We start from the raw sequence: 25,628 nt of genomic DNA, 5'->3' as shown, positions 1-25,628 counted from the left end.
GAAAGGAAAGGAAAGGAAAGGAAAGGAAAGGAAAGGAAAGGAAAGGATAGAAAGAGCATTTACAGATCCTTTTCAAGCAATTCTGCTGCATAGGGGAGGGAATTTGAGTATTAAATTCATTATGAAGCAGAACACTTTTCTGGATCCATCAAAATAGCCTTCCCCTTCCATTACCCCTTTATGAAACAGGATTTGCATCCAGTCCATGTCTCTTCCCTGACAAACATGCACTTACTCTTCATCTACCTTAATGTGATATTTTAATTTTCTTCTATAGCTCTCTCTTCTATATATTTGGAGCTAAATGTACTGTTTGTATAATTCCTTCACACTTCCTGAAATCAGTGGTGTTCCTCTGGAGATGGATGGGGTCCTTGGTCGCTGACTGTCTGAAACTAGACCTCCTCCAGTGCTGGGCCCTGTATCTCAGCAGTTTCATCGTCTCCTTGTCAGCTAACTTGCCATGTGTGCAGTGCACATGGATGTAAGGGGAAACTGCAGTATGCTTCTGTACAAGGGGAGTCCCCAGTGGCACTGTTGCAAATACCAGCATAGAGAAAGAGCTTAAGCAGGCAGACTCCAGGGCCAGGACAGGTGCTCAGCACAGAGATGGCCAGCAGAGTAGCTGACTACAATGTCAGCTTCTCACACAGGTGACAGACACTACCTGACAGGCAAGTACTTAGCTTCCAATTTTCTCTGGTATAAAACTATTCTGTTAAGCAATGGAAGGCAGTGCAATGAAGGTAAATATAACTGACATGGGACCCAGGCACTGCTCTCTCTCTGCTCCTCTAGCAGATGTGATTCTCTGATCATTTGGTGGAAGACAGAGGAGAGCTGGGAGCTGGGGACTAGCTGATGGAGGCAGAATGAAAGGGGATAGACTACAGGAGAAAGGCACTTGTAGCGATAAGGGCAGGTGACTGGGAACCAGAGCACTGCCCCACAGAACAGGAAGTTTGCAGCTAGAGCATTTGTTGGGAGCTGAGACAATTTTGGTTCAGTTCCAGATTCTTGTAGAATTCTCTGTGTTATCTCAGGTGGGTCAGTTAAAGTAATCTTCCTCTCCCTGAGGACCAGTTTCTGCAAGTTTAGTTTGCAGATAGTTATCCAGGTTCCCTGCATAGAGAGCAGGGAGCGAGAGCTGAAGACATACATTTTAATGTATATGGTGCAAAGAAAAGCACCGCCATGACTATGATGGCATAAGCATGAGATAATGTCATGTATTTATCTATCCAGAAACCTGTGACAAAATGTGAACTGTAGTAAGGAGAGTTTAAATGAGGGGAATAGACTCAAGAGCTAGAAGCAAGAAATAGTGTTATATAAAGAATGCTTTGTGGTGTGAGAAGCCAGGGATGCTTCCAGGCATCTGGACAAGTTGGAGACCAGTGAATCTATCTGACTTTTCCACTAGACTCTCATCCCTGCATCCCTGAAGGTCCTACCTCTTTGTTCCCTCTCTTGTCTCTTGCCTTATACACTGACTGTAAACTCTTTGGGGCATCTCTTAGCCCTGCTTGCCAATCCCAGCAGAAATCTGTGCTATGAAAGGATTCAACAATGCTATAATGGTACAAAGAGTAAAAGTTTGCATACCAACTCAGGAACCCCTGGAGCCCAGCTCAGTGTAAGAGATCCATTGTTTAGATGCCACAAGAGTGATTGCTGTGAGTGCACATGGACAGAGGACACAGAGCCATGACTAAGAGTTCAGTTGGTTTAGAAGGAGGTGAGAAAGAAAATGCATCAGCTGGAATCGCAGATCAGCTTGCTCTGGGTTGGATATCTGACCTTTGTAATGCTTTGATTTGAAATTGTAAACCCTTGTAATCCTGGTGGATTACATCTCCATACCCTTTAATGTGCACATCCCCCAAAGCCATGCAAATGCAGAGTGAGAGAGAATGGGCAGCACAGCAGCACCACAGACATCCCTACTGGATAAAGAGTACTGCTCCACTGCCCTCTCTTTCAACTTGAATAATCTCCATTTGTGCTGGGGTAGTAGTGGAGAAACAGAGTGGAGGTTAAAAGTAGGAGGTTTCAGGAGTTTACAGAAGTGTAATACTAAATGGCAGATAATTACATCAGAGGAGATAAAAGAAAAGTAGAGAAGGAAAACAGTTTTTTTTTAGACTTAGTGGTATAATCAGGCACTTAGCTGGCTAAAGATCTGTAGTGTGAATTACCACTCCAAAGGCACACAGCGTTGCTTACATTGATCAGTGACTCAAAGGAAAGACCAAACTTTGCACACAAGTTACCACCATCCCTTTTCAAGTTGAAACACAGGCAGCATAGATAGAGCCAGTGCAGGCAACAGTGCCTCTGTTTGGAGGTGCTGTGGGTAGGAAAGAGAAGTCTTGCTGTAGGTGTGATGCACTGAAGCTGTATTTAGGACACCTGGGTTTGCTCCCAAGCTCTTCTACAGAGTTTAACCAAGCCATTGGAGTAGGCTGGATCCAGACAATGAATTGTGATATTTATCTAGATTGTCCTACTGCAGTGGAGCCTGTTAGTTCTCCTGCTTGGTTGCTATACTTTGCCATGGGGAACTCGGTTAACCTTACTCAGATCTGCTGTGTAGTTTCACCCATGACCATTCAATAGATAGCAGGAAGCAGGTCAGATCTGCAGGACTGCCAAGTGCTTCTTCATAGATGGAAAAATGGCTTGGTCTGGCTGTTTATTAGAGTAGAAAATGGTCAGAACTGGGGGTAAGAATGTCAGAAGTATGTTTCTTACCTAGCAACACAGGAGACCATCCACAGTTGAGAAGGTAGCAATCTCTGAGCACAGATCTGGGCCATATTTCTTTGTATGAGAAGCCCGCTTCAATATTAATCTGCATAGTGCTTGCACTGTGCCTGCGTAGCATCTGAGGGACGGTGCTTGCCATTCCATGTGCAGTCAAGCATGGATGGCAGCTGTCAGGGTCCCCTCTTACAGCCAGTGGAAGAAATGAGCAGCTTCAGAGGATAAGGCAGAGCACAGGCAGAGCGAGGCTGTGGAAGTGCCATCCTCTGCTTCTCCACTGCCTGTGGACAGAGCCCAGCGTGACAAGGCTCCCAGTGCAGATGCTTTTGTTGTCAGCCTTTTCCTGAGGTGGGAAGTGCTAATTAGGGAAACTGAGCTCTTTTCTTTTTAAAGCACCATTTCCGCTGTTTTCAATTAGACAATTCATAAGCTTGGAGTTAACCACATACTTAAGTGCTTCATTGGAAGGAGGCCAGAGTGCCCAGCACTTTACAGAATTGAGCCCGTGGAGGATACACATTGCAGTAGGAGTCTCTGGGAGAAGTCTCTGATTTTTAACTTTAATTTGAATTGAGCTAGTGGGAAGGTGACTGGGTAGTAACTCAGAGGGCTTGGGCTCTGCTCCCCATTTTTTCACTAGCTTGAGGGGTTGTTTAGGCAAAACATTAACTTTCCTTCAGCCTCAGTTTCCTGCTTCATGAACTGAGGACAGCATTTTTGCACTCTTAATGTTCTGAAACCTGCACATGAAGGGCGTAAGAGCTAGGCATTAACACAGTTCAAACATGTCTCTACAGTTTCACCTTGAGGACAGCTCTGCAATATTTGAATATATCCCTTACTTTAAAGTGTTTAAGGTACCTAGCAGAAGGGGGCAACATAATAATAGATGCACAAATGTTTTGGGGTATTTTTCAAGCCGAACTCTTTCACATCTGCAAGTTTTACTCCTTACTTTCCTAATAAATGAACTATAGTAGCACTTTACATTTATAAATTGTACCATCTTTCACTAGAAGAACTCAAAGCAGTTTACAAACGTTAATTGATTGCTTGACAAGCATGAAACAGAAGAGTAAGTGTTCTACAAAATGACAGGAATGAAACAATAAGCACTTGAATTTAGGGAATACTTCTGCCTTCCAGATCTTTTAGCAGATAAGATCACCAACTAACAGTAGTAATTTTTGTGTTTAATTAATAATGCAATGCATCCAGTATCCAGGCTCTCAGATAATGGCTTGTAATACAGCCTAACATGCCTCCCATATAATTAAGTTTAACTGTCACACTAAATACCAGATTGTCATTGCAGCCTTGTCTGTCTGTCTGTCTGTCTGTCTGTCTTTCTTTCTTTCTCATAAGTAAGGAACAAGAACATCTGTGGGGAAAGAGAAGCTGAAGAGCTGAGATGATGCAGTGTGGCAGTAAAAACCCTTGAGAGACAAAATCATGGCTTATTCACCATCCCAGCTTTGAAGGCAGTGAATACTTGCAGCCAGCCCCTGGTGTTGTGTCCATCACATTGCAGGGCTGCTTCCAAGACCGCCTGGACTTTTTTACCACTATTGTTTTAATTCCAGAAAGATTTTGTTGTTGTTGTTGTTTGCTTTTTTTTTTTTTTTTTTTTTTTTTCAATATAAGTTCCCCCTCTCCCCCCCCTAATTTTTTTTTCTTCTTCTTCAGCAATGAAATACCCTAAATTCTCTGGAAGGGAATGTATTTCAACTTGCACATGCTGTTACATAACACATTATATCTGACATAATCCCAGCACTTCATGTAAGCATTTACATGGGCTCTGTACTCCCCTCTCCACCCCTCAGCTCTTTCTCCGAGGACATGCCATGGACATACTGTCTTTACAAAGTCAGGTCAAGCACCACAGGGAAGACAGCCTGACTGTGGATCCTTTTCCATAAGGCCTGATACACACAAATTACTGCTTCCATGAAGCAGCGCAATCATAGTCCCCAGGCAAAATATTTCAGATTAATATTTTGGTCTTAACTCAAACTAGCTTGAATTTTAAACTTCTACCAAAACAATCAGCTTCTTCAGGAAATTATTTTTGACCAGATCTATTGCTATGCTGTTTGCAGTATGAGCTTCCGTTCCCCAGGCCTCTGGCTCTCATTTTTCTTCACAAAGATTTATAGTAATTTCTCCCATACCACTGATTTCTTCATAAGAGAAAAGATCACTTCAGAGACCTACCTCTGTCTCCAGCTACCCTGTTTAACACCTCTAAATATTCCTATTTATGAACTAACATCTGGGTCAGTCTACATAGCATAGTTTGAAAGCCATTAAGACAGATGCCTGCATTTCATTAAGCAAGATTTGATAAGGTGGGTAGGGTTACAGGGCAAGATTACTATGGGAATTCAGTGAGTTTAAACCTTCACTCCAGTTAATAAAATCAAACAATACATCATAAAAATGTCTGGAAATTGGCTCAATAATTGAAAAAGAACTGTGTGATGGATGAAGATTTATGGATGCTAATGCAAAAGCAAGACTACATTAGAACATCATATCTAAGTGTATTTTCAATTCAGATCCTTGTATCCAAATCTGTCTTGTGTGCTGGTTTAAGGTAGAAGATTCTTTTCCAAAATGAAGAAAACCTCACCGAATGGCATGTCCAGTTTTAATCTGAAATTTCACTGAGTTGTCCATGAAATCTCAGGACCATCAAGTGTAATGATGTGATTGATGTTTACACAGATATCTCTGAACTAGCTGTACACAGCTGTGGCAGCCTGGAACTCAGTGCAGGTGAGCCAACTACTTAACGCTAGTTTGGCAGACTCAAAGCCAGTGCTTGATTACTGTCTATTCCTGCTCACCAGTGTCTAACACACGTTGCCATCACCACCTTGCACAGCAGAGTAGACATACTGTGTTATCACTGTAGGGAGTAATAAAATTAAGGCTAAATTTGGCCACCCAACATTTTTTCATATCTTACCTTTACCCTGAATGAAAATGTTCAAAGAGCTCTTATTTCTTCTGTGTTCACCAGGACCCTTTTCCAAGACTGGTCTCTCCTTCCTCAATCCGTTGCTTCTCAGATAATGCAGGCTTTTGTCCTAAATCCTTGTTTTCTCTCAGGAGCAAATGGAGAGCTTTCCCTCCTCTAGAAAATTTTGCATCTTGCCTTAACTCCGTCCTTCTCCCTCAGCCTTGATGGCTGCCCGTGGTCCTAGCCGTTTATAGGAAGTGTCCCCTCTGCAGCCTTAATGAAGTGTGTGGCAGTCCTCCTCATTAAGACTCAGTGTTGTCAATAAAAGAGTCATTAAAGTAGTTTGATGAGGATTCGGAGAAAGGGAAGAGGTGCTACAACACATCTACAGGGCAGAGGGCAGCTCTATCACACATTGTAACCAAACAGCAAGGGATCAATATCACCTTTGCATTAAACTGAAACCCATCCGTCAGCCTGAGGAACAGCAGCCTGTACAAGAGCCCAGCTCACTGCTCTTTTCTGGCTTTCTATCTTTCTAATCCTTCTCTTTACAGAGTGTCCTTTCCCTCCTGATACTGACAAACTTTTTCAGGAGGACACGAAAATGCTGTCTTGGAGCTGTGTCCTGCTTAGGATTCAGGTGGTGTAATCCATTCCCCACATCCAGCTTCAGCATTACATGTTTTCTGAGAACATGCTGCTAGGAGATGCCTCCTCCATGCTGTCATCTCTTACAGATCACCTCCACCATTGTGGGTAATTCCAGAGAAGGACCTCCTTGTCACATGCCATCTCCACAACAGAGATGAAGGAAGAACATTTCAGTAGGGTTCTCCTACAGCTAATGTGTTGGTGTGATGAGAAACAGTTACAGTCTACATATTCACATATCCTCTAATAAATACATCTTAACACACCTGCTTGCTTCCAAGAAGCCTTTGCAGCAGAGAAAATGCAGCATGTCTAGAAGGTAAATTAGTCTGGAGTCTGGTGGTCCAAACCAGGAGCAAGGTACAGCCATTTAGTTTTGCTCTGTGGCCAGATCTGCTTACCATAACTCAGAGCTGCTGGAATATTTTTGTTTCTCATTGGCTTCAGAAACTGATGAACAGTAACCTGCAAGCCTTTGTGAAGCCGGGGTGCAGAATCAAATCACGAGGACAAGGAAAGGCCACTTAGCTTTAAAAAATGAAACAGGCTTTATGAAGATTGTAACCAACCTTTAACTGAATGACTTAGTCACACTAGAAGATACATGAGCTGTTGAGTAATGCAAATGACATAAGCATGTAAACTCTGGGATTACAGCAAAGCATTAGCATGGCATAGCATACCTGATTAGTACACCAGGAGAAATTATTCAGGCAGTCAGGTGCATTATCAGATTGGAAAGTTGCCTTTTTTCTGAATTGTTGGTCACCGTCAAAGGCAGCAAATGACACCCAGTGGCCCAACAATTTGACCTGGAACAGCAGGAGCTGTGACACAGAAATGGGTGGACTGGCATCTGTTCTGAAAAAAAGCATGCATTAGAGTCTGCTCTGAATTGGCAGGAGCTACAGTACCAGAAAGGGAGGACAAAAGGGCGAGTCAGTGCACTATCCAAGGATATCGAGTAAGATGAATAAAGGAGCTGGAAATGCACTCTCAGTGCTGCAGCACCAGACTAGATGAACAAATAACCTGATCCAGTTTGATGAAGCCTGTGGTCCTCCACCTCCTTTGTAGAATGTGTGTCCCAGGGTCAGTGTGTGCCTGCGTGAGCATGCACACATCCTTATCTTATCTAATTACTGAAAGTTTCAGATTAATTTCAGCGCAGCTGCTTGAAAGGGCTGTTATCAGGCAGGGCTTTGTGGTTTAACCTTATTACCCTATTGTTGTTAACCTTTCTGAATGGCAGAGAGGGGAAGGCTGAGATCCTAACGTGCTGGAGGAGCAGGAAGAGGGCAGATGGGAACTGAAGAGTCTGCACCCCCTGGTTTTGTGCATTCAGCTCCATTTCAGCCTGTGTGACAGGACAGCTGGCTGCTTACCTCCACTGACAGGCGCTGGTACCCAGCCACACAGAACAGCCCATAACAGGGACACATCTCCTGCCAACCTCTCCAGATCCTTTGATATTTCCGACAGTGCAGTGAAGGAGTCTGACTTTCACATTTTACCTTGCATCGCTCAGCTCCTCTAAGTCTGCCCTGCTTTGTTTCCATAGCTACACCCAACCACATCTGGCTTCCTGTGAAATTGGATTTCAAACCAAGACAAGCCTTCAAAGGAATTTGTCCATTTAACAGAATATCATTAGGAGAGAGCCTGTCTGCTGAACTTCAGACCTAAAATGATTAAGGTGGGGCTTTTATCATGTAGTGAGGCAGCTTTACATCTACAGCCCATAAAGCCTGATGCTGCAGAAGAATGATGCAGTGGAAGTTGCCAGTCACTGCCAGACTCCCTCACCTCCTTCCCAGCTGACCACTATACCAAATTTGTAACACATTCAAAAATGAAAGTGGCAAGAAAACAAAATAAAAAGGTCATTTGTCTGGGAATCAGTCTGCCTGGCACTATCTGCTGCTGACTAAGGTTGGGTAGAAGGCTCGTCTGGGCAATTGCGTGGTGCTAAGGCTTTGAGTAACAGCACGTACATCTGTGTAGCAAGTGGGACTCTGTGCTTCAGTATTCCTCAGTAAAATGGATTTAATAATAAAAATGTTTTATTATTATTAACAAATAATAACACTATGTGATGCCTGGTAAACATAGCCTTAACAAGATCTTCGGAAAGGGCCTGAGGGGAACATCCTAGGTGCTGAGCTCCGCCTCCAACTGCCTGGGCCATGGATGTCCGCATGTCCAAGACCACAAAGGGTGCAACAGTGCTAGCACCCACACCTTATGCTACATTCAAGGCCTTTATGATAACCTTAAGATCTGTAGAAAAGACCAAAAATCACAGGTGCAATACATCTCAGAAGTAGATCAGAAAAGATCTGGAGCTTTACCGATGTCATAAACACTGCAACAGCAGTAAATTTGTTGGGTGAAATCCCCAGCAAAGGAAGGCAGAACCCCACCACCTGCAAAACAAGTCGCTGCTAGTTTGACGTGGGGAATAATTTCCTCCAGACACTAAATATGATAAATTGGTTTAACTCTTGGGCAAGACTCACTGACCATCTTCTAGTTTATGCTTTCAGACTATTACGTGAGCTACAGAAATGCAGAGAACCTGTGAGATGATCCTTTTCTTCGCAGTTGCATGAACATTTCTTCCTCTGAGATTTGCATTGATTAGGTTTTATTGATCTTTCTGGCATATCTGAAGGCAGTTTCTTCCATCTAAGGGACGTTGTTCATTCTGTTACAAACTCATTTTTAAAGTTAGTCAGTCTCAGCAATCAGCTGATTTTTATTTGTAGTCTGTAATGAACCAATGAGGATTTCTACACAGAAGCATTTAAATATTTATCCATAAACACTTCTAGGTGAGAACATGTATACAGATCCATCTAACATACACATCCACCTACACGTGCTGCCATTTCTTGCATACAATCAGAACCACTCAAATCTGTCAGGAGCCTTAGGCAGCTAACAGAGATTCACGTTTCGCTCCCCTAGAAGATTCTCAATTTTCTAAACCCTGACTCATGAAACACTACCTGACTAGGAGATGTAATGGGGAAGACTACTGTGATGTATATGCATTCCAGCGTGGCAGTCTCCTATGTGAGGCCCTCTGAACTGCAGCAACGTTTCCTGTGCTGCATTCAGTGCCGCCGCGGAACGATTTCTTGTACATGGCAAAATCAAGATTATGCTGCAGCATTGCTGTCAGCGTGTGTAAACTCACACAGCAGCGTAGAAGGTAAAGGGGAAAGGACAGAAACTGAGTGAACTTCACACTCAGAGTAGGAAACTTGTAAGGTCTTGAGTGGTACTGTCAACGTGAAGTCTGTCTGCAGGTTGTTCTGAAATTACATGCATGTAGAGAACACAGCCATGTGACAAATCAGAAGTGGTGGTGTGTTTCGTTTCCCAGATCTGGAGAGTAATCAAACCTTCCCGAGCAGGCTGGAAAACACAATGTCTTGTCTTCTTTGTGACTAAACCCAAAATGGCAGCTGTCACTTCAGCGTTACTACTGTAAGAGACTCAATACACAGAAAGCAGCACAACATCACTTTTCCAGTAAGTCAGCTGCATACACTAAACATGCTTCTGGTCACGGTGCCTACACTCCTCCTTTAAAGCCATCCCTTCTGACAACTGTTATTTATATGTGAGTTATTGAGGTGCTGCCCCACAGGCATAAAATTACATATTTCAACCAAAAAGACACAAAAGAACTTTGCAGTTGCTTTAGGGGTTTTCTCCTTTCACTCCACTGTCTGCAGTGCAGAAAACAATAGAATCGCAGGCACACATGCCCCAAACCAAAACCACAAAACACTTTGCTTCATCTTACGCCTACTCGTTATCTGATTTGTACCAATCAACTGAAAGCGTAACAGTCTTTTCCCCAGTTTCACCTGTGAGTCTCAGAAAGTGGGTCACAAAACCTGTTATCGTATGGAGGAGCACCTCTGTTCCATGCTTCCATCATTCCAGTAGCTGTACCTTTGCCAACATAGCTCTTATATCGCATCTGTGCCATAAACCTGAAACGCAAAGGTTGTCCTGACTGAACCAAGCAAGAAGCTTGGGGCAAAGCTGGAATCTGCACCAGGTTTCCTTTATGCAAAGCCTGCTACCCAACAACTAAGCCTTTATTCCTTTCAGGTAGCACATCCAAAAAGCAGTAAGAATCGGATTCTGCCCAGAGCAGGGGGGCTGCAAAGCAGCAAGAGAAGCAGTTTTAGGGGGCTTCCTTTGAGAGTTCAGAGAGGCCCTTCCTCATTACACTATGATATACCTCAGCAGACAGCCCTGGCTCTACGTACAGCGTCAGAAGTTTGTGTTGTGTTGTGCCCCTGGTGAATGCAGCAAGCACCAACATTTGTGTAGCTATGTGGTTTTCATTTGGTGGCCAGCACAGCCTGATTGCATCCTCTTTTGTAATCTCAAACACTTGCTATGTTGTGAAAATATAATTAAAGATCACATGCCAGGGCTAAGATATCAGAAAGGTAGAAGTGGAAAGAATGTTCAGAATAGCATTTTCTACATGCTGCAAAAATAAATACTTGTTTGATACCAGGACACTGCAAAGTAAGGATTGGATCCTCTACACTTAACACATGGGAAATCTCAAACCGGTCCTTGGAATTGCTGATGAGCCTCAGATACAGACGGCTGTGATTGGTTTTGCCAATGTAGAGCTTAATATTTGGGAATGCAATGATGAAAAATTATAGCAGTATTCCCATAGCCAGCCCGTGTTAATTCATTTATATGGGAGAGGAGCAGATGTAGGACTGTGGGTTAATCTAATGCAATGCCATTTTTGTTCTGTAGAGCTCAGTTTGCGTTTATTGCCTGTCAGAAAGCAAGCTAAAGCGTGCAACCCTGCTATTTCTCTGGGCAAGGCGTAGAAATACGCACGGCTATTCTGTGGCTAAGGGCTAACGTAGCCCCCTTCCTACGCAGGATGCAGGAAGAGGGGAAGCTTTACCGCCGAGCAGCCCAGTACTTCTGCCTCCAGCCGTCCCGGGGCAGGCCCGCAGCAGGTGCGCGGAGCTGGGCCGCGGGGGCTGCGCTGCGCGGCGCCGCCTCGCTGAGCCGCTCGCGGGGGCGCGGAGCTCGGCGGGGCCGCCCGGCACCCGCGGCCCCCCGCGGGGTGTGCCCGCCCCCGCTTCCTGCTGCGCTGGGTCCCTGCCCCGGAGGGACGCGGGCGGCGGCGGCAGGGCTGGCCCTGGGGGAGAGGAGCTGGCGGGGACCATGCTCCCAGAGGAGGTTCGGCGGCTCCTGGAAGGTAACCGCCCGGTGCTCCTCGCCCCGCCGCTGCCGGGCGGGGGGAGAAGCAGACAGACTTGTTGCGTCTCGCCGTGCCGAGCCTGAGATGGGAGCGGGGGCAGGCGGGAGCTGCTTTTCTCAAGCTCCGTGCCTCCCGCCAGGCTAGCCCCGGCGAGGGTGCCGGGGGTGCGGCCGCCTGCCCCGCGCCCCAGGCTGGCCTCGCGCTGCCTGCCGGCCGCCGGCTGGGCCCGCAGCAGCGCCGAGGGCGGGGGCGCCTCGGCGGCCCCAGGGGCGAGCGCGGGGCGGGCCGGCGGGGGGCGGCTCGGCGCGGCCAGGTGGCCCCAGCGCGTGCCCTCCCTCGGCACCGAGTGGCTCCGCTGGGATGGGAGCAAGGGGCGGGTGTGAAGGGTAAGAGAAAGTCGGGTGCTGCAGCGAGCCCTCGGCAGGCTTTGGCTGAGCCGTGGTAGCCGTGCCGCCTGGCTGTGTGTTGCCCCGGGGATGCGCTGAGCAAGCTGGCTGTGCTGGGCGTGGGTCCTCAGGGACGCTCCGGCCCCAGGGGAAACGGAGGCGCAGCCTGGGAAAGCAGCGCTGGCTTCAGGCGCCGCTTCTGCATGGTAACGTGAAAGTGACCTCCCGAGGCCCCAGCACCCGACGAGCTGTGCTGAGAGCTGATAGCACACCGCGCTGCGTGCCCACCAGATGGTATGCGGGCGACTTCTGAGGTTGTTTTTCCTGATTTCTTTTCAAACTCGAGCTGTTACACCCCAGCTCGCTGAAGAGGTGGGTCAGCCAAGCAGAAACTGTTCTAAAAAAAAATCATCTGTAAAACTGCACTTCACAAAGACGAAGGGATTCTATGCTGACCTTTGCAACTACTGGTGACCCTGCAGCGGGGCACGGGAGGGCTTGGTGTGAGGATTGCCCTGCAGAGGTGGCTGTGTTAGCCCTTGGGACAGGCATTAGTGGCTCCCACAAGTTCTGCTCCGTGTGTGCTACCTCTGGCTCTATCTCCCTGCTGGGGCCTAGGCACCCTGAGGGGTGCCACAAACTTGTAGCCTCAAGGCTGTTCTTGTTTAGGGAGCTTGGCTTTTTCATTTTTATTTCTTAAGGGGGAGAAGAAAAAAGCTGGAAGTTGTTAGAGCGCTGAATTCCCTTTCTACTGTTTGTGACTGAATAACTGCGTCCTGCTTTGGTGTTTTGTGAGAAGGATTTACACAAACAGGGGAAGCTGTACTCGGGGTTGGTGTTTTTACTCTGCAGTATTGCCTTACCTTTCACACTCACCTCCATTCACATGTCAGCTTCTGCCCTGTTGACTCTTGCTGACCTCCCCGTAAATAAACCTGAGCAGCAGCAGTGTCAGCCCGTTGCTCAACGTGTGTGCCTTTCTGATGCATCCTGCCACCGCGGATGCGGGTGGGCGGTGGTGAAGGAGTTGTTGGTGTGCTCCTGCTCGACAGCTCTGAGCAGTTGTGTTTGAGCCTGGTCTGCCTCAGGGTTTTGTGGCCTTTTGTTTCCTGTTGCAGCGCCTCCTGACAGCGCGGAGCACTGGCCCCCTTTGCTGTGGGGCTGGGGGTGCCTTCCAGTCCTGGGACCCGTCAGTCTGAGAGTGAGTGTGCAGCCTCCGAGCCCATCAAAGCTCACTTCCAAATGCTTTGTGTCTTCCCCCAGATGTAGGTATAAATTTTCTCCTCTGTTTTTTAATCATGGGGCCTTCAGTGAAGTTCACCCTTTCACATTTTTGATGTGCAGCACTTTATTGTTCAGTGCTGACACTTCTGTAAACAACTCATTTCTGCACCTGCCACCTTCCTTTAACTTAGATTATTTTCTTGTTAGCTGACTGTTTTTAATTGAAGGCTTCAGATCTCCTTCTAAAGCACAGCCTTTGTTTGCTGACAAGTATAGCAGGCTATGAATGGAGATTAATTGCATGTCACATACCTCTGTATCAAACTTGCTGTGTCTTAACAATCTATATATACAGTCTTGAGGCCTTCCAGTGGCTAAGGAGGTTTCTTGCTAAGCAAGCTGGGACTGAAGGAGCTTAAGCTGTTAGCATTTGCAAACTGCATTACCGTAAGAGTTCTTGAATTTAAAGTAGAAGGTAAAACTTGAAGAGTAAGCATGTACTATTGTACAGACAATAATATCTGCTTCCTTATATTAAACTTTGGTCCGTATAGTGCATGTCTGTATGCATGATGCCCAAAAAAACAGGTAGTCAATGGCTAGCTAGTAATTCTTATGCTGTTATCACTGGAGACATCTCTGAGGTTGCAGTGGTTGAAAGCCAAACTCTATGGCTATTTTATGGCTACATTGCAATCCTGCAACACTTATGAATACTTATTACCTTATGTTTATGACTAGATGTGGTTGTAACAACTACTACTTTGTTCCACATCAAACATAAGCAATCCAAGTGCTCATTAACACTACGTTGCCTCCTAATTGCATGGGATTTCAGTTTTGGCTCAGTCAGCTCCGTTTTAAAACTACTCTTGTTAAGGATATTCCATGTTTATTTAGCACAGATTTCTTCTGAAGGCTAAAACAGTGGTTCTTAAAAATGTGATACATCTGACAAATCCAGGGCTTCTGTTTTTCTTTGTAGAAGCAAAGGCAATCTGGCAGTCTGATTATTTTTTCCCTTCACCTGCCCTGACTGATCCTCTCCATCTCAGGTAGTAGGTCTGGAAAGCCATTTTCTTGCTGGAGTTTGGGCAGCAGGAAGGATGGAACAGATGCTGTACTGCGAGACTGTGACTGCACCTGCAAAGCATAACAACGCTGGTAGCTGCTGACAGCAAGGCGAGAAGCCTCAATGCTGTTTCAAAAATAAACCATAAAATGTTCTGCTTTGCGAAGGCTAATAAGCTACAGTCAGCATTGATGTAGCATCACGAGTGGCCCCAGAACTTAAATATCAGGGAATGTGGCGCTGAGACTTGGATGCTGCAAATCTGGGAAGCTGTTCTCAGTTCCTGCATTGGAGAGGGGCCCTATCAGGGAGTGTAGATATAGGACAAGGGGGTAACGGCTTTCTACAAAAAGAGGGTAGGTTTATATTAGGTATTAGGAAGAGATTCTTCACTCTCAGGGGAGTGAGGCACAGGAACAGGCTGCCCAGAGAAGGTGTGGATGCCACATGCTTGGAAGTGCTCAAGGCCAGGCTGGATGGGGCTTTGGGCAATCTGCCCTGGTGCGAGGTGTCCCTGCCCATGGCAGGGGGTTGGAACTGGATGAGCTTTAGGGTCCCTCCCAGCCCAGACACTCTCTGATTCTGTGATTGTCTCTTGCATGGGGGAGAATGTCCCATTCAGTCCATTGCAGGATGGTGTAGGAATGTTGCTGCGGTTCTTAAGGTTTTCTGACTTGATCCTGTAAAAGTAGGAATGTTCATCTGAAAATGTTTGTTCACAGTTAAACCATCTGTTCTTTATTTTATTTTATTTTATTTTATTTTTAAAAAAAGTGTGATAGCTCACAGCTATTTTTGGACAAGAAGGACGGGATGATTCAACTACTGTTCCAAACCCGTGGCTGTCTCGGGTAGCATCCTGGAAATATTAATGCAATTTCATGGATGCTTAAGGTATCTGCACTCTGTGTTGATAGGTGCCATAAACTTTTTTAAACTGTTTTTTTTTCACAGTCACCTGGGGTGATAAACTGCAGCAGAAATTGTGTGAAGCAGCAAGTAAGCGTTGGAGCAGACTGGTTAGCTCAGGATTAACTTACATAGCTACAGTGTTGTGGGTCAGGGGGACCTGTTCCTCTGTATTTAGGTTTTCTATTGTTGGCTTTCTGATAACAAATGAGTAGAAAAGAGGAAAAAAAATAATAATATTTGTGTGTGCATGGGGAGAATACACATGGCATCTAAATAACTTTCAGCTCTCCTTGTTGAGTGCTGATTAACTCCTAGAATTTAGTGCTGCCATTAAAAGGTTATTTATTGCCTGGACTTCAGTGGTTGTGACTTAATTCTTACAATATTGTGCATTGCCTGCAGGATTAAAGTGGCTATCTGCAATTGCCTCTAGAAACCCCCCTGAAACACTTGATGAAATTTCAACTGTTTCATTTCACCTCACCTTTTTAGCTGCAGGAAACGAAAAGGAGAGTCCTGTAAACTTTCAGAGTGGATCACAGAGAGCAATCTATAAACATCAAGAATATAATGTTACTGACAAGCAGTAAAACTAACATTAGGGTGATTTACTCTAGAGCTGCTTACATATTGCTCTTCCTGATCCACTCTGAGAGTTTATGGTTAGGCTTTCTTTTTCATTTCCTGGTGCTATAAACATAGTGGCTGGCTCTGAAAGGGGCTCTGCCTGGCTCGCAGGAGTGACTGTAGTTCTACTATAACTTATCCAGCAGCCGATCTGTGCTGACATCGCAGTAAGTAAATGCCATATTAGAGCTAACCACATGCTCAAGGAGCTAATCTGTGTTTAAAAAGGACAGAGATACAACTGATATTTGCCCAAATTTTGCAGGCAGTTTTTTTTTTTTTTTTTTTTTTCTCATTGACTATGAAAATGCACCCATTTATGCTGTGCAGTTTTAAAGCAGATTTGTATATAATAAATGGTTCCCTTAGCGTCCATCTGTTCCTATAGTAAGCTTCTCAGAGAAAGATAGATCTATCCTTTGTGCTTAGATGTATGTGCGTGGTTATTTTCTATGCAGTGTGTAAGTGGTGCAAGTCCAGCAGTGTTAGGCTTGTCATAAGGTGGTATATATACTATATCTTGGGTGTACAATTAAAACTGCATGGAGATGTACTGAAAATTAAATTTAACCTAAGGATGACAGGATTGGCCTGGGATTTAAAGTGCTTCACTCAGCTGCTCTAGCAAAGCATTTGTGTGATTCCAGGCGGGCTACCCAGGGCTAAATTACTAGCAGGTAACTTGATATTAATAGGCATTTTGGGAGCTCCAGGAGTCCAGACACGTCAGGTCAACACTGCTGCTGGGTGTAGGTGTGGGTTTGAGAGCAGTGCTGTGAATTGGTGTTCCTGCCCATCAGCAGAGCTGTGACAACTGTGCATGCCCATATCAGGACACTTTGATGTCCTCAGTGCTGTATGTGGGCTTTAGCCTCTGTTTCTTGGCTGCAAAGTGCTGGCTGTGATGTGGGGCTGTGGATAATGAGGCACAGCTGGCTCAGACCTAGTTCTTGTGGGTCAAGAGCACTCATGGCAGGAGGAAAGGCAGGGAGAAAGTGAAAGGAGTTGGTGGGGGCTTGGAGGAGTCTGAATTTGGCTGAAGTGTGCTTATTAGTGATTGCTCCCTTAGAAACTGGTGCTTTCAGCTGAACAAACCCAGAAACAAGAACAGGAGTGTTGTGGAAACAAGTGTTATTTGGATTCACTCCTCCTTCCCCAGGCAGCTGTGTTCAGAGCTCAGTCTCTCTGGTCTTGCCTGTCCATCGCTGAGGACCAAGTGGGAAGAGGCCCCTGTTCTTGAGGATGTGCTTGTGCATTGGCCTTGTTCCCTTCCACGATTGGGCACGGAGCAAGCTCTGTACTTGCTAAAGCTCTTCACTTTAAAGAGCTGTTTTTTCTTCCCTTAAGCTCTAAGCCTTTCTTGCGTTTGTTATGGGTGACAAAAATAAGGGCTCGTGACTTTAACAGAAAAAGATGTTTATTTCTATTGTGGCATTTTTGATCTTGAGTGTGCTTGCAGGTGGAGGAGCTGTTTAAGGGGCTGTGAAGATTCCTGGGGTGTACTAAAAAGTGCTGGCTGTTGTACTAGCAGCTGAAGCATAAGGAGCTGAAAGTCTTGCAAGCAGGATATTAAACTGACATTAGTATCACAGTATGGAGTGTGAATTAAAGGTTGGAGAGGCCTGTGGATGTACAACACCATAGTTCTGAAGCCAGTCTTTGCTAGGGAAAGTTTTCATTAAAGCTGCTGAAGTACAAGGAGGATACTTTCCTGTACAGAGCAGCTATGATTGGAACTGGCCTATTTTCTAAGACTTTTTTGAGGTTTCTGTAAAGAATGCAAATATTCATACAAATAGAAGGTACTTCATCTCTTCCAGTTCAGGTTAAATTTCTACATATAAATATACTTTCTAAGTAAGCGAATACCATATTTACTTCTGTCCAACTGTCTGCTGAGTAAGTACATAATTTGTTTTGGTGATAGCCTTGCAGACACGATACAAGTACATATAGGCTTGTGCAACCTACCTGTTCATGCTTGTCTCTTACCAAGAGTGCCCTCGTGAAACCCCACCACAGGTTGGGATTTCCTTTAAGTATTGGTGGATACCTTACACTGATATTAGAAGTGCTTTGGATCCTGTGAATGACATTACTTAATGCCAAAAGCCTTTCACAGCGGCATATCTTTAGGGTTTGTTGTAGCAGAGTGGCGTGTGGAAGGCATTGGGTGTCCATATCCATGTTTCTTGGCCAAGAACAGGTATCTGCCTGTGGTTTTAACTTGGAGCTTTCTCTCTACCAGATGCTGAATGTTACCTGGTGGATGGACTGCAGAATGAAAATTTGAGCCCTAGAGCAAGGGAGCAGAGGGATGCAATTCTCTTCAGCTTTCAGCAAGTCAAAGCCAGGTATGTATTGTCTGCATAACTTGCCAATGAAAGTGCTTCAGAATAGTGCCAAACCTTGAGGTACCACATGCTGCATTCAAATAATTGGATAATTGGCCCATGCTTTGAAAGTTAATGGGCATTCAGGGCTTGGTATAGTGTGAGTGCACTGCATACTGGTTTGTGCACCCTATTTAACGCTAGCCAGTTATATTTGGCTATCTGCAGAGCTGTCATTGCTTGTCCTTGGACTTCTTGTGTTTCAGAGTAAAAATTCTGCTTTGGGCTGTGTCTGTATAGCTCTTTGCATACTGATCTCTGATCCTGTCCTGTTCTTCCTTCTCCATTGTGCTAGAGAGGATTGTGGAAGAAAATTCATCACTTAATGTTTAGGCAGATGGGTAAATCAATACAATGAGCAAAGGCTCATGCTGCTGAAAGTATCTATTTCACAAGTGGCTCCTGAACTTAGACAGGCATTACCTGTACTTTGATACAGTAAAAAGGAAGAAAGACTGCTTCCCAAGTTAAAACTTGGGTCTGAACTGGGTTCCAAAATCTCCTGTCCCCAGGACTGTTCAAACCTTCATTGAGAGTATGAGCTGTATCATTTGGTTTTGGGCAAAGCACACAAAGGTGGTGCTGTCATGCCTAGGGAAAATCAAGGAACATAAAACAGGAAAACTGTTGCTGGAGGCTTAAATAAAACTTTCAGCCTCAGCTGCATTATATTTTTTGGCTAGAAATGTGATACAGAGCTTGCTGTTAATGCTCTAGTTAAAAGATATGAGTTGTGTCATTTGAAGTTAAGATCTGACAATAAAACTCAGGGTGGCTGACTGATATAAGCATCCAGTTTAAATAAAACTGCTGTCAAATCCCTGAGATGCAGCGAATTTTATCCTTTGGAAGGGCACAGCCAGATTCTATTCCCTGCAGTCCCACTTAAGAACTTTGCAAGATGCCCTGCTGTATCTTAATCGATCTTTCCTGCTGGCTAATTAAGCATCAGTTTTACTCAGCAACTCGGGACTGTGTAATTATCAGCCTGGGTTGCCCTGAATAATGGAAACAAACTGAATGCAGAAGATGGAAGCCTTTGGAAAATGGGGCTGCAGCATATCTAATGGAGGAAAGGTGTGTCTAGCAGTGTATTGGAATACTGGAGAAGAAAATGCTTGATTGCATGGTTACAGCAGGCTGGTGTGGCTTCTCTGAAAAATTCCCCTTTGTTGCCAGGTATTGATTTGGGATGGAAACAGTTAAACAGAATTATGAACCTGAAGTATTCACATTGTCAAGCTTTTTTCAGCAGTCCTGAGAGCACAGAACTTTCAAAGTGAGCTGTTATCTTTGTATACTGCAACTCTAGGTCAGTTTTGAATGAATTTTAAAAACCAGTATCACAGAATCTGATAAATGTACCAAGTACTTGGCAAACTTACCAAATTGTTCTTGAAGTAGGGGGTTTGTCTTTGTGTGCTGATAGAGCTGTGAGTGGCACCTGAGCAGTGGGGTAAGGTGCTGCTGTGACCATCTTCTGGGGGCCTTTGGCTCCTTAGAGATTTTGTGCACTTCTGGTGACAGGCTCAAGAAGGAGCAGCCTTTAGAGTCCTGGGGTAAACGTTGCGTTCTGTGCCACAGAACCAGCCTAGGCTCTTACTTTTTCTCAGCAGAAGAATACAATTTGGGATAAAGTTTTTAGAACGGTGTCATCTCAAATGAGCAGGCAGTTAAGCAGCCTTTGCATCAGGATGGGAGGTGATGCACAAATTCTTCCTGGATGTTCAGGTTAAGATATGGGCTTCAACCCTGTTGCTTGTTGAAAGAATATATTGCAGATACTTCTGGAGGGGAAGGTGAGACCCCTGAGAGAAGGGTACAGGGCGCTGCTGATCTCCTACTTGCATTTTATTGCTTGGTGGCATTTGGAAATGGCGAGAAGAACAGTGTACAAATGTCCTTCTGATCTGAGCCATTAATGCAGTGATTTGTGGTGGGAGATTACTGTAATGATGACTGTATCTTTTATTTGAAAGGATCTAGGCAGGTCTTGCTCCTGGGGATGAGGTGCAGGTTTGTCTCTTCAGGGAGCTTCCTGTGGCTTTTGTGGCGGGCATTCAGGAAATCATCGGCAGTCGTGTTCAGGAAGCGCCTGCCTCCCCGGAGCAGCCCTGCTTTCTGCCTCTTTGCCTCTGCACGGTGAAACACAACACAGCGTGTAGGGTTTCATTATTTGGGTTCATAATGGACGTAAGTAAACTGCTAAACTACTGGAGAGAGACACATGTGTCTCTGAAAGGGAAGAGCTTAATCTAGTATGATTATCCTGAGCCAGTCTCAGTAACTGTTCCTGTAACTTGGCCTTCAGGTCTTTATATCGCAGCTCTCCCAGTGGCCTCGTAACAGACCCCTCCAGGAGGGTCGCTGATGACTATAATGTGAACAAGTGTTTGGGCTTTATGTCTCCACGTGCTACCTGTGAAGATAAATTGTTCCCATTTTACCACAAGAAGTGCAGTAGGTAGGGAGTGGGTTGTGTTTGCAGGTTATAATTTTTTCCCAGGCAGCCTATGGTATTTTTGCTGAAGGAGCCATGTCAGAGGCGTTGCAGGCAGCGGCTGTGGGAAGGCTGTCACCATACAGCTGAGTTATGAGTCCCCGTACCATTTTACTTTCAGAAATCATTTGGTTATTTAAAGCCAAATGTTCTCTTCAAATGGCTCTGGTCTGCAGAAACAGTTTCTATCTCCCCTCCCCCTTGCTAACTCGGATCCTGTTTCACTTTCTGATCTCGTATATAAATCCAGGCCTAGAGATTATTTTCCTAATCTTTTTGGTGGTGTTAATAACCTCTCCTTTTGTTGCTTTCCCCAATTGCTTTGTGTGGCATCCAGAAAAGCAGGCCACAGAGCACAACCGGAGGCTTGGTCCCCAGGAACGAACAGAGCACAGGATGGTGGCCGCAGCACGGCAGCGTGGATGCAGTTGCTTACCTTGACCATAGGCTGAGGGCGTTGCTCCAGTCCTGTGTGGAAAAACAAAGCGTCCGTAATGGATCGAATTTGCTAAAATAGCAGCTTTGCACTGGGGGAGGGCAGGGCAAGGATGTGGTGCTGGGGCAGAGTTTTTCTTGTCTTCCAGAAGCCCGAGAGGTTGTTAGTTGCTTCTGTTTTAGGTTGGTTGGTGCTGAGGGTTTGTTTCAAGCTGTTCCTTGAGAGCATTGCTGTTTCTTGTGTCTTAAAGCCAGCTGCAGAGCTAGCAGCAGATGTCTGACACCTGGGATGAATCGGATACATGACTCCACTCAGGAACACAAGCCCATTCTTGTTCTTTGGCAAGAGCAGTAACAAAAAAAAAAAAAAAGTTGTCTTGCTGTTAAATGACCTCACCTCACTGCTTAGACACTTCTAGAGCAGTTACAATGGCAGGGGGTGAGATGGGAAGAATGGGATTTATTTAAAAATATGGAGATAAATAGTTCCTCTATCTCCTTGGAGTCAGCCAGTTATTAAAACTCCCTGTCAGAAGGCAAGCTTGCACTGATGGATACAAATCATTAGTACTTTTTCCTGATGCAAAATGTAATAGTGCTAAAAGGAGAGCTAAGGCTGACCTGTTGTATAGCAAAGCGGAAGCAAAGAGAAAGACTCGATGTTGAGTTTCTTACATACACGCCCTAGCAAATCCAAAATAGGCACTGAAACTCCACCTTCGCTTTCCCCACTCTAAAACAATGGCATGACCCTGAGGCTCAATCCTGCTGCTAGTAACTAACACAGGACCACTTTCTGTCATTCTTCCCACCAGCAGGAGCTCACATGAAGACAAAGCTCTTTACCTCTGGGTAACAAGCCCAAAACCTCATTTTGCTGCCTCGTTGTCTAATCCTTCTTAGTTTATGGCAGTGTTCCCAGTACGGCTACTGTGCTGTCAGGGAGAAGTCAGCACCTGGCCGCCTAACCAGGCGGCGACAAGCTCCCAGCCATCTCCTGGGCTGCTGGAGGCAGCCAGCCAAAGCCCAGGGCTTTCCCCGGCCGCTGTGCTGCTGTTGGGGCGCCCTGCCACAAACACGGGTGCTGCGGCTGGCATTACATTTGGCTTCCCAGCCTGCGCAGCAGACGTGTGCTCCCTGCCTGGCTGAGGGATTCAGGTGTCTGAGATAAGTCTGGGGTGGGTCTTAAGTGTCTGATCGCGTAGTGAAGCCCCACAGCTGTCCTGCTCCTTCAGCAGGTTGGTCGCTGACACAGCGAGCCTTGTTTTGTAAAAATGAAGTTCAGAAAAATGAATGGTCTCTGAACTTAGATTGCTTACCCTAGGTGCAGAGATGCTTTTCTTTGCAGAACACTGAGGGGATCCAAGATGCTCCCAATACCTATGTGTGTCTTTCCATGCTTTGATTCATCTGAGCTGCAGGAGTACTTGTCTCCAGGGAGCAGACTCACTGGGATGGGGTAGCACCATCACCTTGTTTCTGGTATGAGCTTTGCCATGCCTGGCCCTTTGAAGCTTTGAGTTACACAGGTGCAATGTTACTGTCAGGAAGAAATCCTTTGTTTGCTGCTGTAGCTGGAAGAGGATGGGTTGGCCACAAATATAAGGATAAACAGAGTGTGATCCCCTCTGGTGTGGGGGTCCTTGGGTTGTACCGCAAATCTCGGCAGGCTGTTGCAGCATGTGGTTTGTGCACAGTCACAATAAGCTCCTGGTTTTGTTGGTTTACAAGTGTAGCTGAACTGTGGCTATTTCAACACCAGGGGAACATCACCCATATTCTTGGGTTGAGCTTGATTCTTCCTGTGGCGAGGTAATACTGTAGGACTGCAAAAGGTTCATGAATGGAAGTACATTGAAAACTTTGTATAAACCAGACTGTTTAGCCTATTTTAATAAACTTTTAAGTGTATTAACTTCCATCTATTACATCAGTTTCAACCTTATTTTGAAGTTTTGAGATTGAAATTAAAGAAAATGCAATTTCAGGGTAATTTTGCTTCATTAGTGTAAATGTACTGTCTGTAACTCCCACCAATATTCAACTCATTATGCTGAGTAATGTGCAATACCAAGATAAAAAAGAATTTAAGAATGTGACCTTATGGGCAGATAATTGAGCTCAGCACATTAACACCAGGGCTGGTCTATAGCCCCACCGCATTGTCCTTAATTAGGTAAAGTGCTGTTCTCCTCCGTGTTCTTCAGAGAGCTGAGATTTATTTGTTCAGCAAGGAAACAAGCGCACTGAGCAGGATTTCATTCACATGTAGGCCGTTGAATGAAAAAAAAAAAAAAGTCCCCATCACTTCAGAAATACTTAGAAATATTTTGATTTTCAATTTCTGTCCCACAAATGAGCTGCCCCAGATGCTTCTTCCTTTGTGCAGGGGAGGCACTGGCGTGGCCTGGGGATGTGCAAGTGTGTCCTGCACCAACTGGTGTTAATGGAGATCTAAAAGATCTAAAGACTCCTACCACCCTGCACCAGTACAGCTGTGCCTGGCTGTGTGTGAGCACAGGCATTCCTTTAGTTTGCAACAGTCAAATTTAATAGTGACTGTGGTGACTACTTCTTTTCAAAGTCTGGTGAAGTTTCTGTTAGGATGTTCCCAATTTATTCTGTAATCTCAGTAGGGGATTTTTTCCTTCCATTGTGGGGGAGAAAGAGATGAGGAAGGAATTCTCCTGTGTTAAGATCAGGCATGGCAGGGGAACAAATTCAGTTCAGCTGTTATCACATTCTACCTGCTTTTATACCTGGGGTGAATGTGGCTATTCGCTGTGCCAATAATGCAGTTTGGTGCCTTCTGGGTTAGACTCCTTTCAGTAATTTGCATCGTTTTCCATTCCGGTTGATAAAATTACCCCTGTTTCACCATCCATTTCCTTGTGAATGCATTGTTAATCTGAAACCTGAGGACTGTAAATGATTGAAATTGTGTAACCAGAGTCTTTGCATAGCTGCTGCTGCTACTTCTGTAGCATTTAACTGAGAAATGCATTTGAAGTGGTTTGTAACACACTTTGCTAATGGTGAGCTCCCCAATCCCATTTTCATTTTTTCCTGCTTGAAATCTTGTACAGCATTGATTTTAAAAACAAAATTTTGCAAACATTAAAAAGCAACAAATACTGTGCACCAAACAAATTAGACTGTCTTGAAATACCTAATTTAACAGCTGTGGTGATATTAGTGTTCTTAATTGGACAAGAAAATGCAGGAAATTTGATTGAAACTTGATTTTATTGTATGGTTCCTGACGAAATTGAGTCTGAGAGGAAAGTGGGGTTTAGACTCTACAACTTTAAAGCTGCAAAGAGACAATTATAACCATCAAGCTTGACCCCTGGCATAATACAGGCCATAAGATTTCAAACAGCAATTTTGCTTCTAGCCCCAAATTGTTTTGGTTCGAGTCCTTCAGCTCGGGGGTTTGCCGCAAGCAGTGCATGTTGGTCAGCGAACTTGAGTGGTGGATGAGAGGAACGGGTGTGTTGATCATATGTTTTACTGGATTTCTGTGCCATTGATGGAATTTGTGACCCCCACCATGCAGCAAGGGACTGGAGTCCCAGGGTGACTTTACTCAAGTTTTCTGTAAAGGTTGGGAATGAAGGCAGGAGAACAAGTTACCTCTGTGCCTCAAAGACAAGCTGAGTCCTGTGCTCATACCAAAGAGCAAAGTTAGACTTAGTGTGGCAGTAACATTGACCGGGGAAATTCATCCTGGCATATTTCACAGGTTAATCTGTTCTTTCTTTTTAGAAGAAGAAGGGATTTTTCCTGGGCTTCCCTGGCTTAAACACTGCCACAGAGGTGAAAGGAGTGTTGAAGTAACTTTTTTGCCTGTAGTTCTGCTCCTCGAGGGGAAAGTTCCTGTTTGGTCAGGCCTGGCAGCATCACTATTCACGGTTGATTACTTTTGAGTAAAAGAGCTATGAAAAGCAAATTCTCATCTCTTGAAGATGACTCTAATACTCGGAAGGATTTGGATAGCTTAGCTTCAAACCTAACAAGTGCCTAATTGGAAGCAACCCCAAAAGCATCTATTTTATTTCTCCAGCAACAAACCAGTGCAAGGTTAAGATCTGTAGTTAAGGTCCTGAGGGGTCCTGGAAATGTTTCACTCCTGAAGACCAAGTTGTGGCTCTGTGGGAGGCAGCAGAAGGCTCTGGTCCTTCTAGACAAGGCACTGAGAAATAAGTGTTAGTTGGGGCTGAAAGGGCAGTGGGTTCCTGTTGGGAACAAGGCAATCTGGCAAACTCGACTGCTCTGTGACTCAATTTCCCTCTGTAACATGACAGCATTTTTTCATGACAATTCACCCTTTGAGGTCTGTTTACACAGTTGAGTTGTGATTTTGATTGGGCCCAGTTGGAGTCAGAGCTACCACGAGGCTGATAAACTGAACTGAGATGTGCA

At 45.1% G+C, this 25,628-nt stretch overlaps 1 protein-coding gene across 2 annotated transcripts in view; it reads left to right on the top strand.

Moving 5' to 3' along the window:
- The first annotated feature begins 11,504 nt into the window (after positions 1 to 11,504).
- SKAP1 (src kinase associated phosphoprotein 1) overlaps positions 11,505 to 25,628 on the top strand; it is a 140,443-nt gene continuing 126,319 nt past the window's right edge. For both annotated transcript variants that reach the window (XM_035347536.1, XM_035347538.1), the window contains exons 1-2: positions 11,505 to 11,651; positions 18,124 to 18,229. In XM_035347536.1, the coding sequence (XP_035203427.1) occupies positions 11,618 to 11,651; positions 18,124 to 18,229 (140 nt within the window). In that variant the 5' untranslated portion in view covers positions 11,505 to 11,617. The remainder of the gene's footprint in view (positions 11,652 to 18,123; positions 18,230 to 25,628) is intronic.

Source organism: Oxyura jamaicensis, chromosome 27 (assembly GCF_011077185.1).
Source record: "Oxyura jamaicensis isolate SHBP4307 breed ruddy duck chromosome 27, BPBGC_Ojam_1.0, whole genome shotgun sequence".
Classification (NCBI taxonomy): Eukaryota; Metazoa; Chordata; class Aves; order Anseriformes; family Anatidae; genus Oxyura; species Oxyura jamaicensis.
The sequence above is the reverse complement of the archived record's forward strand: the minus strand, read 5'-3'. Positions and strand labels throughout refer to the sequence as shown.